The 17,359-nt window shown below is 40.7% G+C and overlaps 1 protein-coding gene across 1 annotated transcript in view; it reads right to left on the bottom strand.

Moving 5' to 3' along the window:
* TMEM135 (transmembrane protein 135) overlaps positions 1–17,359 on the bottom strand; it is a 169,191-nt gene that overhangs the window by 55,536 nt on the left and 96,296 nt on the right. Inside the window, exon 6 of the mRNA XM_081860536.1 lies at positions 4,899–4,945. Within this exon, the coding sequence (XP_081716662.1) occupies positions 4,899–4,945 (47 nt within the window). The remainder of the gene's footprint in view (positions 1–4,898; positions 4,946–17,359) is intronic.

The following is a 17,359-nucleotide window of genomic DNA, read 5'->3' as shown; positions in this document are numbered from 1 at the left end:
CATATCTACTGATTCAGATTTGATTTGGTAAAAAGGCAGGGACAAGTAAAAAATGCTCTAGACAATTATCGCTGTAGTTTTTAACACACGTAAAAGGAATGCAGTTCTGCACCAGATCATTACATTTTAAAATGATCTACAGAAATCAACATTAAAGGAACTGGCAAGGATTAGTTCTGAATGAAACTGGCAATATCTTTACATGGATTTTGGAAAGTAAACCTTTGGGGCAGCCAAATATTTAAGGCCAACAGAGACCTTGCTATCCAACCCAGATTTTTTAATGGCTCTCAATACACTCAGCACTTCAGCATTAGAAATCAAGGGCTTCTGGGAACTCAAAATGAAGTGGGCTTGTGGTCCATGTCTCTAACAGCTGATCAATCTAGAAGCCCAAAACATGCAGTCAGCAATTTTGAGTACATAATTTTTCATGCTGCAGTAGATAAAAGCCAAGCACCACTCCTGCTTTTGCCTTCAAAACCATCATTTGTGAAACTCTGCCATCATTCAACAGAAGTTGGAGAAACCATTTATAGCACAATCTGAACCATGTCTACTCGAGAGTAAGCCCCATTAGACCACAAAGGGGCTGAATGCCAGGTAAACACGTATAGGATAGTAAATCTATCTGTTTGGTCTTCTAGGTATCTAAGCCAGCTATTACTGAGTAGTTTTTGTTGTTTCTTTTTTTAATTAAAAAAACCCCAGAAAACTTGAAAGGCACACATTGACCATATTCCAATGCAGTGGAAAGGATGAATTTAAGACACAGGAGAAAATCTAAAGAAAGAATGAAGGAGATCACAGAAAAATCAGGGCATTATTTATGAAGGCAACAAAGCTTCAACGTCTAAGGGGCATATATAAGAATTCCATGTGGCTGATAGCCACAGATGACACTTAATTCTTGATGTGTCACTATTTTATGCTGCAGGAGCTTCTATCTTTTCCTCAGCCCCATTTCATTTTCCAGTTACACCAGGCTGTCTACTGTTTCTCCCTCTCTAGTTAGCCTTCTTGCCATAGTACCTGAAGATCTCTTGACTTGGTGTCCCATAGTGTGATGGTGCTACTGCTTCTTGTGATGCCTTCAAGAATATGGCTAGGGAAGAGGAGCTGGAAGATGAACTGAACTGATCATCCTCTGTCACAGGGTGCCTGGAAGCCACACTTTTAACAAACGACAAGCTATTTTATGCTGCTGAGCATTCAGTATCGACACACACACAAACATAGACACCTGGAACACAAAAGAATACCGCTGCGTGGGCAATCGTTTAGCCCGCAGTGACTTTCAAAACCAGGACAGAGCCATTTCAGGGTTCTCTACAGCATCTAACACATCACTAGCACTAAATAAAATTATATTGTCACAAGAGCTATATATGGCTTCAAAATGAACACGCTCTTCCCAATGCAAAGTAGCACATTTTGCAATGTTATTCATATTCAGTGTAGACCTACAGAAAATAGTGGGGTGGAGACCTTCAATTTCAGTGGGTATACTGTGGATGTGACTTGGGTGGACATCACCCATACAGAATTGGGGGGAAATGGAAATGGGAAAGAATTAACCATCTCATACTAATCACATTAGTACTGCAGAATATCTTGTTGCTTTTGAATAATGAGTAATCTAACCTAACAGCCAGCAAGACGGCCTGCTGGATTTATTTTCTGCTCACATTTGTTGTAAACTCATTTAAGCTGTTTGCTAGACTGCCGGGATCACAGACTGGTTAAGGGAGATGCCTTGGTAAAATGCCTGATTTTAGCATGCATCACCACAGCCAAGTTAAGACAATGAAAAGAGCTGTCATAAAGCAAAGGTCAGCCACAAAACGATGTGATCATCATGAAAGACGCCAAGTGAGAAATAAGCTAGCCAAGGAAAAAGCAGACAGAATTATGACTGTTTTCCTCCTTCACAGATCCCATGAGCAGGTTTAGAAGAGGTTTATGCAATTTGTTCAACTTAAACTACTTGAACGACTTACCAGCCACAAGCTTTGTCGCCAAGATTTGGGGGCTTGCTCTCCCTTCTCAAAAATCAGCATCATAGAAATGCTAACAATATCCAAATGAAAATATCTATGCATCTTCACCAAATGAAGCAATTCAAACACACTGAATGCTTTGAGGCTTTCTTTGCGCACACCCCATTCTGTTTTGAGCACGATCCTAAAGAAGAATTCTGGAGAACTTGGTACTTTGGTCACAACTGTGTGGCATTTTGGTTCATCCTGTGGGTTAAACCACAGAGCCTAGGACTTGCCGATCAGAAGGTTGGCGGTTCGAATCCCCGCGACAGGGTGAGCTCCCATTGCTCGGTCCCTGCTCCTGCCAACCTAGCAGTTTGAAAGCATGTCAAAGTGCAAGTAGATAAATAGGTACCACTCCGGCAGGAAGGTAAACGGCGTTTCTGTGCAGTGCTCTGGTTCGCCAGAAGTGGCTTAGTCATGCTGGCCACATGACCCAGAAGCTGTACACCGGCTCCCTCAGCCAATAAAGCGAGATGAGCGCTGCAACCCCAGAGTCGGTCATGACTGGACCTAATGGTCAGGGGTCCCTTTACCTTTAATATCACTTACCCTATTATGGCTTTTTGATTTTTTTCTGAAGGACCAACACAACTATCTACCATTTCTGTCAACCTTGCAACATAATAGATTCCCCAGGGCTTTTGGAATATGAAAGCAAAATATCTTTTAACATTTTAGTGGCTTGTAGTATTGTGGACAGTTTGAGCATATTACACCGATAGTGGCCCAATTGGACTGGCTGCCAGTTGGTTTCTGAGCCCAATTCAAAGTGTTGCCCTTGACCTATAAAGGCTTAAGCAGCTCAGGACTGCAGTACAGTGGTACCTCAGGTTAAGAACTTAATTCGTTCTGGAGGTCCATTCTTAACCTGAAACTGTTCTTAACCTGAGGTACCACTTTAGCTAATGGGGCCTCCCGCCGCCACATGGTTTCTGTTCTCATCCTGAAGCAAAGTTCTTAACCCCAAGGTACTATTTCTGGGTTTGTGGAGTCTGTAACCTGAAGCGTCTGTAACCTGAGGTACCACTGTACCTCATGGACCACCTCTCCCCATATGAACTGACCTGGACCCTGTACTCCTCATCTGTGACCCTACCTCATGTACCTTTTTGCTTTGGCTCCCAATTTGTGGAATGATCTCCGTAGGGAGGCTTGCTTGGTGCCTTCATTATGTATCTTCAGGTAACAGGCAAAATTTGTGTTCAGGCCTACTTTATGATTTTGCTCAAAACTACAGGAAACATTGAGAAGACGCTGTAGAAACTGGTCAAATTCAGAACCTTCTATTAAGTTATTGGCCAGTTATTTTCCTTCCCTCCCCTGCGCAAGATAACCTGGGAAGGCCTCCCGCGTCAACTGTGTAACAGCAGAAAAACAAAACAGAGATGGCTGCTAGTATCAAAAGCCATTTCCCCTCCATCTTCTTCCTCTAACAATTTATCCAGCTCCACCCCAACATATGCACCAAGTATGTTCCTGACTACCAATTGGAAATTACTTAATGACTGGAATTATTATAAAAGAGAAGCTTCCAAGTTTTTGCAGCTATTTGGGAAAGTCACAGCTAACAAATGGAAGTAACCACGTTTCCTTGAGAAACCTTTAAGAGCTGGAAAGTTGTAGTTACTTTAGCAGAGTACCCAATATAAGGCATAATGAAGCAATTTAGGGAACGGAGGAATCAAGGGTCAAAAGGTGCTTTAGCACAGCACCTTAGAGACTAAGAGAGGAATTCAACGCCATGCTGCTACAAGCATTTCACCAGCGCAAGCATTTCTGCACATTGTTTTTGGGGTTCTCTAGACACACACACACCCAAAGCCAATCTGGGATGGGCGCAGTGGGAGGACAGTGGGGGAAAACTGCATTACACTAGTGGAAGTCCTTACATCAGATACATGAAATGAGCCACAAAGATTGTAGGCATATATGGCCATACTTATGAGGGCCATTAAGTTTTAGCCCAGTTAAGGAATGAGTTCTTAAAAACAAGAAGCTTGTGGCACCTTAAAGACTATCAAAATTATTGTGGTATTATTTCATGCACTGTACTAGCCTACATCAGATTTAATTCATTAGCAAAGCATCTAATAAGTGGCAAAGGAAATGGATTTTTTGAATATCCAGAAATGGAAGGCAGCCACAAAAAAGGATTTCAAATGCTTCATGGCACCAGGAACCACCAGACCTGAACTAGTGTTTGTAGCATGCAGGGAAAATATTTTGCAGCATTAACGAAATGACCAACATTTAAGCCAACTGTTGTGTGTGAGAGGAGAGAATGGATTTTGAGCTATGCAAATAATCTGATTATCACTTTATTTATTAGCTCCTGAATTCTTTTATTTACTTGTCAGGGTTCCTAGCCCACCCCCAAATGGAAAATAACTCAAGGTAATTAGGGCAGAAAACAAAAATTATTAGTAAGACGCCATTATCCTAAAGAGAATCTAAGAAAAGTTTATTTTTCACAACATCATCACAGCTTTTTCCAGTACTAGGAATATTTTGGCTGGTTTTTAAGACTACTAATAGTAGGCAGTTGCAGAATTTCATTAGTAGGTGGCAGTCCATGAAAACATTATCTTTTTCTCTTTATACCCAAATGAATAAGTGGATCCTTACAGGACACTCCTCTTTCCACTTCCTTTTTACCAAATGGTGCTGCAGAATAAGATTTCAAGAAGCTTGAAAATTTTCAGTGTAAGGTAATTACTACCAAACCTGTTTTTTGGAATAAATCTAAACTTCTTCTTTTTTTAATTTGGAGAAAAACATGAAGTTATAAAAACCGGCCAAGGTTTTTCAAATTACCCTTTAATATAAAGTATGAAAAAATATAGGACAACATACCTGAAAAAGAACATAAACAGGGCAGCAGTAATGCAGAACAAAAGGACCTACAAAAAGGAAAAAGAACATTATTATAAATAGTTGTTACCAAGAATTGTGTAGACACTGATTCTGGGTTGTGAAAAGCCTGAAAAAAAACCTGGGGGGGAAGAGGAGTGAGGATTCAGAATTATCTGTATTTTATTTTATTTTTAAAAAATAAATTGAATTGTGATGGTATAAGTGAAATAAACTCCTACAGTATGGTTATCCTGAATTCTCTGCATAATGCATATTAATAAAATGATGAAATTTTAATCCTCCCTTAGAGCACAATTGTAAGGGAAATGAACTTGTTTCAGATCACCTGATTCTGTGAGATCAGCTCTCCCAAACACATCATTTGGAAAAAAGATCAGTGGGTCAGAATAGGAGTGCCACATTATTTATTGTTTTCAAATTTAACAAGTTTGAGGTCTCTTCAAGCGTCCCTTATTTCCAACGTGCTTTGATTCCAACATTGTGAAGATTTCTGCCTCCTGATGTCCAAGTGCTAAGGGATTTGGGAACGTTGCATGGAATACTAGAGCAATGAGATGACAGAGCAGGAGTCCAAAAAGTTTTATGGCAAAAAAAGACCCCTGCCATTTTGATACTGTTATGGCCTCATCTTTCTTTCTGGTTTCCAAGCCTTTTTTTAAAAAAAGGCTTACATTTTCTGTGGAATCATTCTTTTGTCAAAGTTTTCACAAACGAGAATGCTCCGGGATTTATTCTAATGTTTAGCTAGACATGTTTTGTGGAGTGTCAGAAAAAACCCTGTGTGAAATATGTTTTTGTACAGTTGGTCATATGGGATTTCATAAGGTGCTAAGTGGTTGTTTTTTTAAAAAAAAAAAGAAACAGATGAGAAATGAACTTTGACGCTGAAAGTATATACAGATGATTAGCAACTGAAGTGACGGAATGAAACAAGGGTTAAAAGAAGGCAATTGCACAGGCAATTTCCACCCTCTGTCTCTATTTAAACATCCCTACGGACACAAACTTTGTCCTTGTCCTAGCCAGCACTGAACTTCTGCCAAAAGCAAAGTAGTGTTAGTTTCAGCAGCCTGTGGTCCAAAAAGTGCCTCCAGCAGCTGCAGTTCTCCTCTGGCCTTGAAGGGACTCCTTCCTGTTCAACCTTCAGTAGAACTTTGGCTTGGGAGCACAGTTAGTTCTCTGTCTTTCAACAGGCAGCTTAGCAGATCACAGGACAAGCTGCTGACTCTCCTTTCAACTCCTTGTCCTTCCTTCTCCCACCCTACTGTTTTCTTTTCTCATGTATAACAGCGCAGGATAGGTCTCTGCTGTGTCCTACTGCCGTTCCCAGGATTCCTGGAGCTTTGTTCCCGTTTGCTAGTCTTAGTTTTGTCCTTCACCTGTCCTGGAGAAGTGATCCTTGAAGAAGACTCAAAGATCCATAGAGTTGTAGGGTTGGAAGGGAACCCAAGCGTCATCCAACCTCTAGCAATGCAGGAAGCACAGCTAACTCACACCACAATGACTAAACTTCTGGAAAAGTCAGGTCAACAAAAGGGAGCATCTCCCAGGCTGAGACGAGGCCTCCTTCCTCTGCTAGGCCCAACAGGCAGAAGGCGGGTTTACAGACTGCACTAGACTGGCCAAGAAGTACAAAGTCACCAGACAAACTGGGCAGATATACAGATATTAGTAAGTTGGCGTCCTGGACTGAATTCTAGAAAGCATTGTAAATAATATACAAGTCAGAAGAAATAACTACAGGCAACTTCCCATTTGTGCACATATAGCACACATGTGCCATTTTTGGCACCGGAACAGGGCGGGGCAGGTTTATGCTGACCCATGTGGGGCCTTGGAACGCACTCCCGTGTAAATGAGGAGTTGCCTGCATAGAGTTTTAAAGCAGCCATTTTGTGAAAATCCTGCATTAACCCTTAGTATACCAAAACATAAAAGTAAATAAAACAGAAACTTCAGCATATTTTGAAGGGATAATAGCCACTTTGTAACAGAGAGAAAATCCTAGTTACAAAAATTATAATTTGGAGTTATGGTGGAATGGAACCTCAGTACCAAACTACAAGATAAGGATAAGGAATAATATCTCTCCCCAAACGACTGTGGGGGTGTCCCTTTACTCCCCCATTCTTTTCAAGGCACATCTATTTTTCTTGCTCCCTCGCTGTCTTTTTCACTTCCCCAAATTTCCTGTCTTTTCTTCCTTCCTGTATCTTTCTCTGTTGATTCTTATTTTCTCTTTCCTCTTTCCATGTTCTGTCTTTCAGTTGCAAAAAGTTGGGGCGGGCGGGGAAGACAAGCATTGTGCTGGTTGGTTGTAAAAAAGAAAGCTTGGGATATATCTTCTGCATATCCCCGACAGACATGCAAGTTAAACTAAGGTTACCAGTTTTTTTTTCAATGAATCTGGGGACACTTTTCAACTTCAATGGATTTTGTCAGGGGACTGATTTGTAAATCTGGGGACTGTCCGCAGGAAAAGGGGACGTCTGGTAACGTTAAGTTAAACCTAAAAGAGGCTGGAATTCTCCCAGTCCTGTTCCCTTCCCCAACCATTAATGTACATTGGAGGCATTCATCAGGATTTGGGCCGAGCGACAACTAGCAAGTCTACAGAAGCATCCAGACTATGGGCTGACATACAATTATTTCAACAGTTAACTACAATTGCACATATATAAACACTGCTTGCAACTCCCTGCCGTTTTCTCCACGTGCTTCCATTGCTACCTTCTGGCAAAGATCCATGCATAATTTCAGCACAGATATGCGGCCACAGTTGCATCTCAGCATGTTGGTTTAAGTTAATTATTTTATTTTTCCAGCAGTGGGTGATGCTGGCAGCAGTTCAAATTGCTACAAGGGCTTTTTGATCATTAACAGCCAACTTGGGAGCATGTGATTAAAGGCTGGATTCAAACTAAGCTTGCTTCACTGGGGTTTTTTTTTTCCCTCACAAAAAAAGCCTCTGTTCGTTTTTTCAGATTTTTTAAAAAAATCACTCAGACTATTAGTATTGTTTCTATACTTCATGACAAAGAAGATGAAATTTAAAAGCACCTTTGCAAAAGTCTAGGTCACCTGCAGGTACAATAACCTTCTAAAACTTAACCTTTAATGTTTGCCAACTCCACAAAACAAACTCTTCTCACTAGGGAGCTTGGCTTGAACATTAAGTACAATGCATTGTACAGATCAGCACAATCCTGACGGTAACCTTGCTGTAGGAGTTGTTTTTTTAAGGCTTAAACTTCTACCAGATAAATTGCTACTTTACCTTTACATTTTACTTCTAGTTAGATGAAACTGGCAGGAAGTTTCTCATGTAGCTACTTAAGACAATTTTCAGTGACTAAAAAGTGGACAATTTCAGGGATGCAGAAGCCACATTCATACCATGCATTTAAAGCACTGCGATACCACTTTAATCAGTCATAGCTTCCTTCAAAGAATTCTGGGAGCTGTAGTTTCTTAAGGGTGCTGAGAGCTATTAGGAGCTTATTAGCCCTTCCCAGAGCTACAGTTTCCAGAATGGTTTAAGAGTCAAGCCCTCTGCCCAGAGAGCTCTGTGAATTGTGGCTCTGGGGCGGAAATGGGGTCTCCCAGCCACTCTCGGCACCCTTAAGAAACCTCTGTTTCCAGAATTATTTGGGTGTGGGGAACCCCTGACTGCCAGGGCTGTCATTTCCCGGGGTGCAAGGGGTGCGTGGCACCCGGGCACCGAATTCGGGGGGGGGGGGCAAATGGATACCTACTGTATACCGGTCCCTCTCGATTGGCAGCAGTGGAAAGCAATGAAGCAAAAGCCCCTGTCCCCTCCTCTTCTGCTCTGTTACTCCGTCAAATGCAGTATTTTCCGCTGCACTGTTGTTACAGGTGAGCGATCCCCCCCCCCAAAAAAGGTCAACAACAACTTTTGGTTCCCCCCTCCCAAAAAAAGCTTAATAAAAGTTAATTTGGGGGCGGCTAAACTAAATTTGGGGGTGCAGGGCGGATCTTTGCACCCCGGCAGCACATATGCTGACTGCTTTGAAGTGGTGTGATAGTGCTTTAAATGTATGGTGTGAAAGTGGCCAGAGACAAAATCCAATCCTCTTGCACAGGACTAATATTGAGAGTGGTTGGGATGAAAAATTGCTAAAAATTTTTAAAATATGGATGCAGGGAAGGGGAGGTTTGGGGAAGTCGTGTTATGTTTATTTGTTTTTTGTTTATGTTGTAAAATCAATAAAAATTATTTTAAAAAAAAAATAATAATATTGAGAGTGGTATGCACTTTTGGTAGCAATACGACACTTACGGACAATGGTCAAGATTCAAAGGGCAGTTTTGCTAATTGGCCAGGACAGCCTCCCTAGATCAAGTCCTGGCCATACTGCCTAACTGGCTCTGCTCCAGTCCTTTCTTGGGTGTTTTTGCCTGGCTAAGATGATTCCCCGAACTATGGTGATGCTTCTTGCTTTTTATCAGGGGCATGTTTTTAAGCAGGGATGCTACAGCACCTCCTGCATTTTTAAGCATCTCTCCACCCCTTCCCTGATAGTGGTGCTACCTAGGTTCTGTAGGAAAAGAGCAAAAGTGAATGTAGTCTACGATACAGAGATTAGGTATCACCTAAAAAGGCTGAAAAAGATTTCCTATCTCACACTCTACACAGAAATCCCTTTTGTATCTACCGTATTTTTCGCTCTATAAGATACACCAGACCACAAGACGCACCTAGTTTTTGGAGGAGGAAAACAAGAAAAAAAGAATTCTGAATCTCAGAAGCCAGAACAGCAAGAGGGATCGCTGCGCAGTGAAAGCAGCAATCCCTCTTGCTGTTCCGGCTTCTGGGATAGCTGCACAGCCTGCATTAGCTCCATAAGACGCACACACATTTCCCCTTACTTTTTAGGAGGGAAAAAGTGGGTCTTATAGAGCAAAAAATACGGTAAATAGTGTTGTTGCACTAAACTCTAAAGATAAAAATCCAAATATCCCACACGCCCACAAAACAAAACAAGCTAAAGTTATATCTCATAGCCAAAATAGGACAAGAAACATTGATAGTTATTTTTAAAAACAAATAGATTTCATACCATATAAAACTATAACTGTGTGTTCAGTGGAAACCAGAGCTGTAAATTAACCTGCACTCTGTTGGAATTCTACTCCAATTTTTTTGCCTTGCCATGACCCATTCATAGTTGATTGATGTCAGAAGGTCAACAAGCAGAGCTCTGCAACATATAGAGCTTGAAATCTTCCAGCTGTACAAATAACTACATCCAGCCGAAAGACTAAAAGTATCTTGAATGAGTGATATATGTTTGACGAGTTCTTTTTATATCATTTACTTTCCCTACGCTGTTTTTATTAGATGCTCATTAAACAACCTGGATTTCACACATCAGCAAATCGCATGTATAAAAAGCACCAAATGTTACTGATAACTTCACAGTAGAAAATCAAAAATTCATTTTTGAACACCGAGCTGAGGCAGAGGTGCAAAACTTGCTGCAAAGCAACTAGATTTTCTAGGAGTGCTATATAGTCCACCCCCCCTATTCATATCAGTCATATAGTTCCACACAAATGAAAACTGGAATGCACAGTGTAATTTGCTTGTTTAACTAACATTTAATTAGTTATTAATAACTCCAATTTTTAAGTCATTTGTTATGACTGTGCTTAGAAGTATTTGTAGTTTTTGTCCTGTTACTTCCTGTGTAACTTAATTTAAAATTTTCACAAATTCAAAAAAAAAATAATTAACAGCTCTCCCTGAAAACCAACCTCCTACCCCTTGCTCAGTATTCCTGTCTACTCTAATCCAGTAATAAGCTCCAGTTATCTGTCAATATTAAAAGGGCAGGACGGCTAATTAAAGGAGAAATTACAATTAATTACTTAAAGGAAGGTGATTTCGTTTGGTGCTATGTGTCTTCCAGTACTTTCAACTCCAGGTGTTATTTAACAAAGAGTTCTTAAACCCCATTCCAGATCTCATAAAAACTCTTTGAATTATAAAATTACAATAAAAGGCACACACATCTAGGTGAAACGTTTTGTTAAAAAAAATCGACAACTGTGCAAAAACTGGGGGCTACTTGGGTGTATAGGTACCATGGGACTCTATACATCAAGCACCAAGTCCTTATTTACTATGACCCCGTGCTTTGAGGTGTGAACTACAGGCAGTTGCGGTCAGGATGCTACCACCACACTGACCAGAATATTTCTGGTCACTGAAAATCAAGGAGCTAATTCTATGCCAACAACATTTCTCTAACTTCTTCTGCATTTCCTTAGTCACCGAGGAGGTTCTCCCAGACACCTTGAGATCAACAGGTGAAGGGTGGTATACAAATTTGATAAATAAATAAAAATAATTTGCCCGCTTGTTAAATCTGATGCTCCAGGCTCCCTTCCAAATTGCAGGATGCTGACCCTTCCCACCAAAGGCACAGAGATACTTCACAGGGCCTTCAAAAATCTCACTGCACAGGTTTCGGCCTGAGTTAGCATCATGCCTGGTTTCAAAATAGACTGTTGTGAAAGGTTTGGCCTAGGAGCCCTCAGCAATGAACAGAAACACTTACATGTTTTCTAATTGTATTTCTATCTGCCTAAGGCATGTACTTTTTAATAAGTAACGCCAAGGAATTTTAATGTCTCTAAATTGCTGCCCTGCAGAAAACGTGGCAAATGCGAGCTCAAGTTTTAGGAACATGAGGCTGCTGGGTTTTTTGGTTTTTTTTCACACACTGTCATGCAGCTGTCCTGGGTTTATCGTGGAACAGCTGTTTTGGATATCACTAACAGGCAGAGCACCTCAGTGCTGGGGGTTTTATAAAAAAAGAGAGAGGGAGGAAGGGGGACTCCTGTATTCTTTCAGCAAAAAATATGAAGGGAAAAGGAAGAAATGCAGGGTACTGGTGCAATTTACTCTTGAGTAAGGTAAGAGAATAAGCAAGAAACAAAGAAACCAGCTCTTCAGGAAATGAGGCCTCGCCATTCTAATTTGAATGAGGTGGTGCTTTTTTAAATGACAATAAAAATAATAGTAATAAACCTTTTAAGCAATATATATTAAGAGGCCTGGTCAGGATTGCATTTATATGCCAATTTCCACGTCACGCTCCAGTTTAGTCACCAGTGAATGCAATTCTTAGGAGGCAAAGTTTAAAACAAATTCTTAGGTGACACTGCAACCAATTTTGATACATTGGATTTAAGATGCATCAGTATCGTACAGGGGCCAAAGTTGGGAAGACCCCAGGGACAAAACCATTTCCTGTCGTGTGGTTCATCCTGCAGCAAATAAAAGGCACTAGCGACTTGGGGACATAGTGTCATTTTGATACCTCCAGTTTGTGAAGGGGGAATCACAGCTCAGTCATCGAACACATGCTTCACTTGCAGAATGTCTCAGGTTCAGTCCCCCAGTATCTCCAGTTAAAAATGTTCAAGCAGCAGGTGATGCGAAAGAGAGGTGCTGCATCAATAGGAGTATAGCATCTAGATCAAGGGAAGTAATAGTGCCACTGTATTCTGCTCTGGTCAGACCTCACCTGGAGTACTGTGTCCAGTTCTGGGCACCACAGTTCAAGAAGGACACTGACAAACTGGAACGTGTCCAGAGGAGGGCAACCAAAATGGTCAAAGGCCTGGAAACGATGCCTTATGAGGAACGGCTAAGGGAGCTGGGCATGTTTAGCCTGGAGAAGAGGAGGTTAAGGGGTGATATGATAGCCATGTTCAAATATATAAAAGGATGTCACATAGAGGAGGGAGAAAGGTTGTTTTCTGCTGCTCCAGAGAAGCGGACACGGAGCAATGGATCCAAACTACAAGAAAGAAGATTCCACCTAAACATTAGGAAGAACTTCCTGACAGTAAGAGCTGTTTGACAGTGGAATTTGCTGCCAAGGAGTGTGGTGGAGTCTCCTTCTTTGGAGGTCTTTAAGCAGAGGCTTGACAACCATATGTCAGGAGTGCTCTGATGGTGTTTCCTGCTTGGCAGGGGGTTGGACTCGATGGCCCTTGTGGTCTCTTCCAACTCTATGATTCTATGATTCTATGATTCTATGATTCTAAGTTTGAGTAGATCTGTCAACAGATTGTCTGACCAGGTATCAGGCAGCTTCGCTTGCTGCTAGCCTTTGCTTGGAAAACTACCTCTTCCGAGTCAACATTCTATTCAATTAACTGTTTTTAATTACAGTTAACTGCTTTCAGTGCTAATTTCAATCTCTCTTGTAAGTCACTTAAGAGGTTTTGTAATGATCAGGCAGCATACAAATTTTGTTAAATGAATAATACAGTGGTACCTCGGGTTACATACACTTCAGGTTACATACGCTTCAGTTTACACACTCCGCTAACCCAGAAATAGTGCTTCAGGTTAAGAACTTTGCTTCAGGATAAGAACAGAAATTGGGCTCCGGTGGCGCGGCAGCAGCAGGAGGCCCCATTTGCTAAAGTGGTGTTTCAGGTTAAGAACAGTTTCAGGTTAAGAACGGACCTCCGGAATGAATTAAGTACTTAACCTGAGGTACCACTGTGATGTGATATGATATGATATGATATGATATGATATGATATGATATGATATGATAGTATAATATAATATAATATAATATAATATAATATAATATAATATAATAATGCGAGCACGTTCTGTATTGCAATGGTCTTGCTGCTCTCAGTGGGGGAAATCAGCTCACTCAAAGAGTGTGGCATCCAGGGAATAATGCCACAGTTTGCTTCTAGTTTGTTTGCCACTAGTACAGGAGTGTCTAATGCCCGCATTCAGAGATTTCACCATACAACTGCTGGTGGCATGACTTGGAGTGCACTAGGTGTAGAATCTCTGGCCCATGGGTCAAATTTGGCCCACCAAAGTGTCCAATTTCTCACAATACCTTCTATCCCCATACTACGCCTAGCCACCCATCAGCTGGCGTCACTGTTGATGTCAGCTAATAGGCAGGAGGGCAGGGTTTAATCTTGTATTGGCTGCACAAACCCATTCCCCACAGGGGAGAAAACTGCACAGCCAGGGCTAGATTAGCAGAGCAGGGATTAAAGCCCTCTGCAAAAGCACCATCTGAAGCAGCTCTTGAATGAGAGACCCTTCAGAGGGGCAAAGGCTTTCTGGCTGTTGCTGTGCTTCCATCTCAGCCTCTGGAGCATGGGTAGGCAAGCTAAGGCCCGGGGGCTGGATCCGGCCCAATCGCCTTCTAAATCCGGCCCACGGATGGTCCAGAAATAAGCGTGTTTTTACATGAGTAGAATGTGTCCTTTTATTTAAAATGCATCTCTGGGTTATTTGTGGGGCCTGCCTGATGTTTTCACATGAGTAGAATGTGTGCTTTTATTTAAAATGCATCTCTGGATTATTTGTGGGGCATAGGAATTCGTTCTTCTTCTTTTCCCCCAAAAAATATAGTCCGGCCCTCCACAAGGTCTGAGGGACAGTGGACCGGCCCCCTGCTGAAAAGGTTTGCTGACCCCTGCTAGTCTGGAGGCTCAAACCCGAGAGTGTCAACTTCCTTAAAGCCTTTAACAAGTCTACCCCTTCCCCTTTAAGTCTCTGGTCTTTGAGGATTTCTTGTGATGTCATAATGACACCATGTGATTGACAGATGAGCGGTCTCACGCACCTGTTGAATTTGACCAGCAAGACAGGTCCTGATGAGTGCCTGGCCCACGGAGCCAAAGGGCTCCCCACCCCGGCGCAGACCTTCATTCTTAATTTGTGAACGTGGCTGGACCATATTAAAAGAACAGGAAAGGTACACTGCATACAGGGCCAAGGATGCAAAATTCACTAGATCTAACTTTCAAAGAGCCGAGCAAAGATATGCATATGAAATGTGTTTGTACACAAGTCAAAATTCTTAAGTACTTTCCACTTTATCATCTCCTCGGCTATCTTGAAACTCTTTAACTGCTGCAGAATTATAGCAAATATTTTGTATGCCTGTTGCCTACGGGTAACAGGAGTTTGCCCTGTAAGAATCGTGAAGCTTCTTTGGACTTCTTAAGATCAGCAGGCAGGCTGGCATCCAGTATTTCACATACTGTTTCACAGTATGCCAAGGGAAAGGAGATACTCAAGAGACAATTCACCAGAGCTTCTTGACCTTTGCATGAAAGGCTGGCCTGACCTTCATCGGGTTCACTTCTATAATTGTTATTTTTTAATTTGTTAAGTTTTTTTAAAAGTATTTCTTTTTAAAAGATATATTTAAAAGAAAAAAACCAAAAGCATGCTATAATACTACAATATGTAACTATTAATGCAATTTGCTATATCAATTAAACTAATTTTCACAGCTACAACGATTTAATAATCCCGCAAGTCTTCAAATAAGAACAAAGATCAACAAGAAAAATAATCACTTCCATGCCTGCCGAATGTTATTTTACAACCATGTTCTTAAATAACCCCCAGCAGAAAATATAGATTTCCTGAGGCTTACACTCAATTATTCCAATATTAAATAAACTCGACTTTTTAATTAAAAAAAATGCCTTGCTCTCCACTGCACCCCCATAAATAGGTTTCTTCACCTTGCCAGGCATACCATTATCTTATGCTTTAATTAATCAGCTATCTGTTGAATGATAAATTGTATTTTTCCAATTCTGGCCTATTAATATTCTGAGAGTTGACACTAAATAATCATTTCTATGTCATCTTCTTGTACTCAGCCTTTAAGTAACCAAATAACATCACCATTCACCCTCTTGGAAGATCATAATCCCAACAATCATTTTATTTCTGATATAACAAAATCCCAGAATATCTAGATTTTTATACACACCTACATAATGTGGAATAGGCTAGCTCCCGGCAAGTTGTATCGCCAGCAATGATCTGCATGCTCAGGGTATATTTCATTGGAAACGCAAAATAAATTTAACACATATTTATTTGGCTTGCCTGTTCCATTAATTTCAACAGAATAAACATGTTTCCTTTGGGCAGGGGGATGAAGCCAGAGACTACAGGAAAAGTTAACAGTGATGTCAAGGTATCCCATAAAAATTCTTGTGGAATACTCTGCCCACAGAGATTCAGCAAGCACCTTCTGTGCCAACTTTTAAATATCTGCTGAAAACCCTTTTTTTCTGCCAGGCCTATGCAGGAGTATTTATCCGACAATGGTTTACTGATTTTTTTCAACTTTTTTTTTTAAAAAAATGTGTTATGTTATCTTTTTAATGTTGTAAACCACTCTAATATGTTTTGCGATTTAGCAGTAAGTTAAGTAAGTAAATGTACTCCAGAAGACCTAATGTATATACAGTGGTGCCTCGGGTTACAGACGCTTCAGGTTACAGACTCCGCTAACCCAGAAATAGTACCTCGGGTTAAGAACTTTGCTTCAGGATGAGAACAGAAATCGTGCGGCGGTGGCAGGAGGCCCCATTAGCTAAAGTGGTGCTTCAGGTTAAGAACAGTTTCAGGTTAAGAACGGACCTCCAGAATAAATTAAGTTCTTAACCTGAGGTACCACTGTAATACAATTTGCAAATTGATTCATACTGTACTGATGTCATAAGGTGAAGATGACATCTTTCTCCTTATATAATATTAATTGTATTTGATAACAAAAAGCACTTTCTCTTGCATAATTACTACATCAGTTCATGTATCATTTACACCAGCAAGGCTTCACTGAGCACATAAATAGTTTGTTCATGTACATTTCATACTGAGGTATAGAACATTTGCATGAAATTGCGCAATGGGGAGAACTGCAGAATTCCAATGAATTTTAGAGTCTTCACTTTTGCAAATCTTTCAAGGTTAAAAAATAAAACTAGGAAGAAGAATATTAGTCTGCCCTTTCTGCCTCTGCTGCCTAACTCAAGAGTCTGGAAAGGCAAGGAAAATTGCTTAAATCTAGGTAGCCTGAGCAGCTGAAGTAATTTCTGTATTAGGTTCTACACCTAGTTTTGTCACAGTCATCATGAATTTCCATGCAATTTTTGCAGGGCTATTAGGTAGCATAACAAACTTAGTTTCCAAGCACTCTTTGGGCAATGTGATTCCATATTGTTCCATAAATATGATGGAAGTATAGTGCATTAAATATTTTCTCTCCGAATTCATACAGCTTTTGAACTTAGCAATCCAAAACTTGAACAAAAAATTGTATTTCAAAAAAACTAATGATGACATGCTCCTTCAGTACAGAGAAGTGGAAGGGATTTTTTTAATACGATACAACAATGTCCATAAATGACAGGTCAATCATTTGTTCCACAGACAGGCAACTCTATCCAATTGCTTTTGTCACAGTCATTGCAAACATTGGTGTGCTTAGCCATTGTGTAGCTGTGCGTAGTTCAATAAACATTTATTATGTTTTCATTCTCCTGTTAATCTCTACTACTATGGAGAATTTCTGTAAGATTTCAAATCATCTGCTATCATCTCA

This window comes from Podarcis erhardii, assembly GCF_964252035.2.
Source record: "Podarcis erhardii genome assembly, chromosome: 4".
Lineage (NCBI taxonomy): Eukaryota > Metazoa > Chordata > Lepidosauria > Squamata > Lacertidae > Podarcis > Podarcis erhardii.
This window is presented reverse-complemented; position numbering and strand designations above follow the sequence as displayed.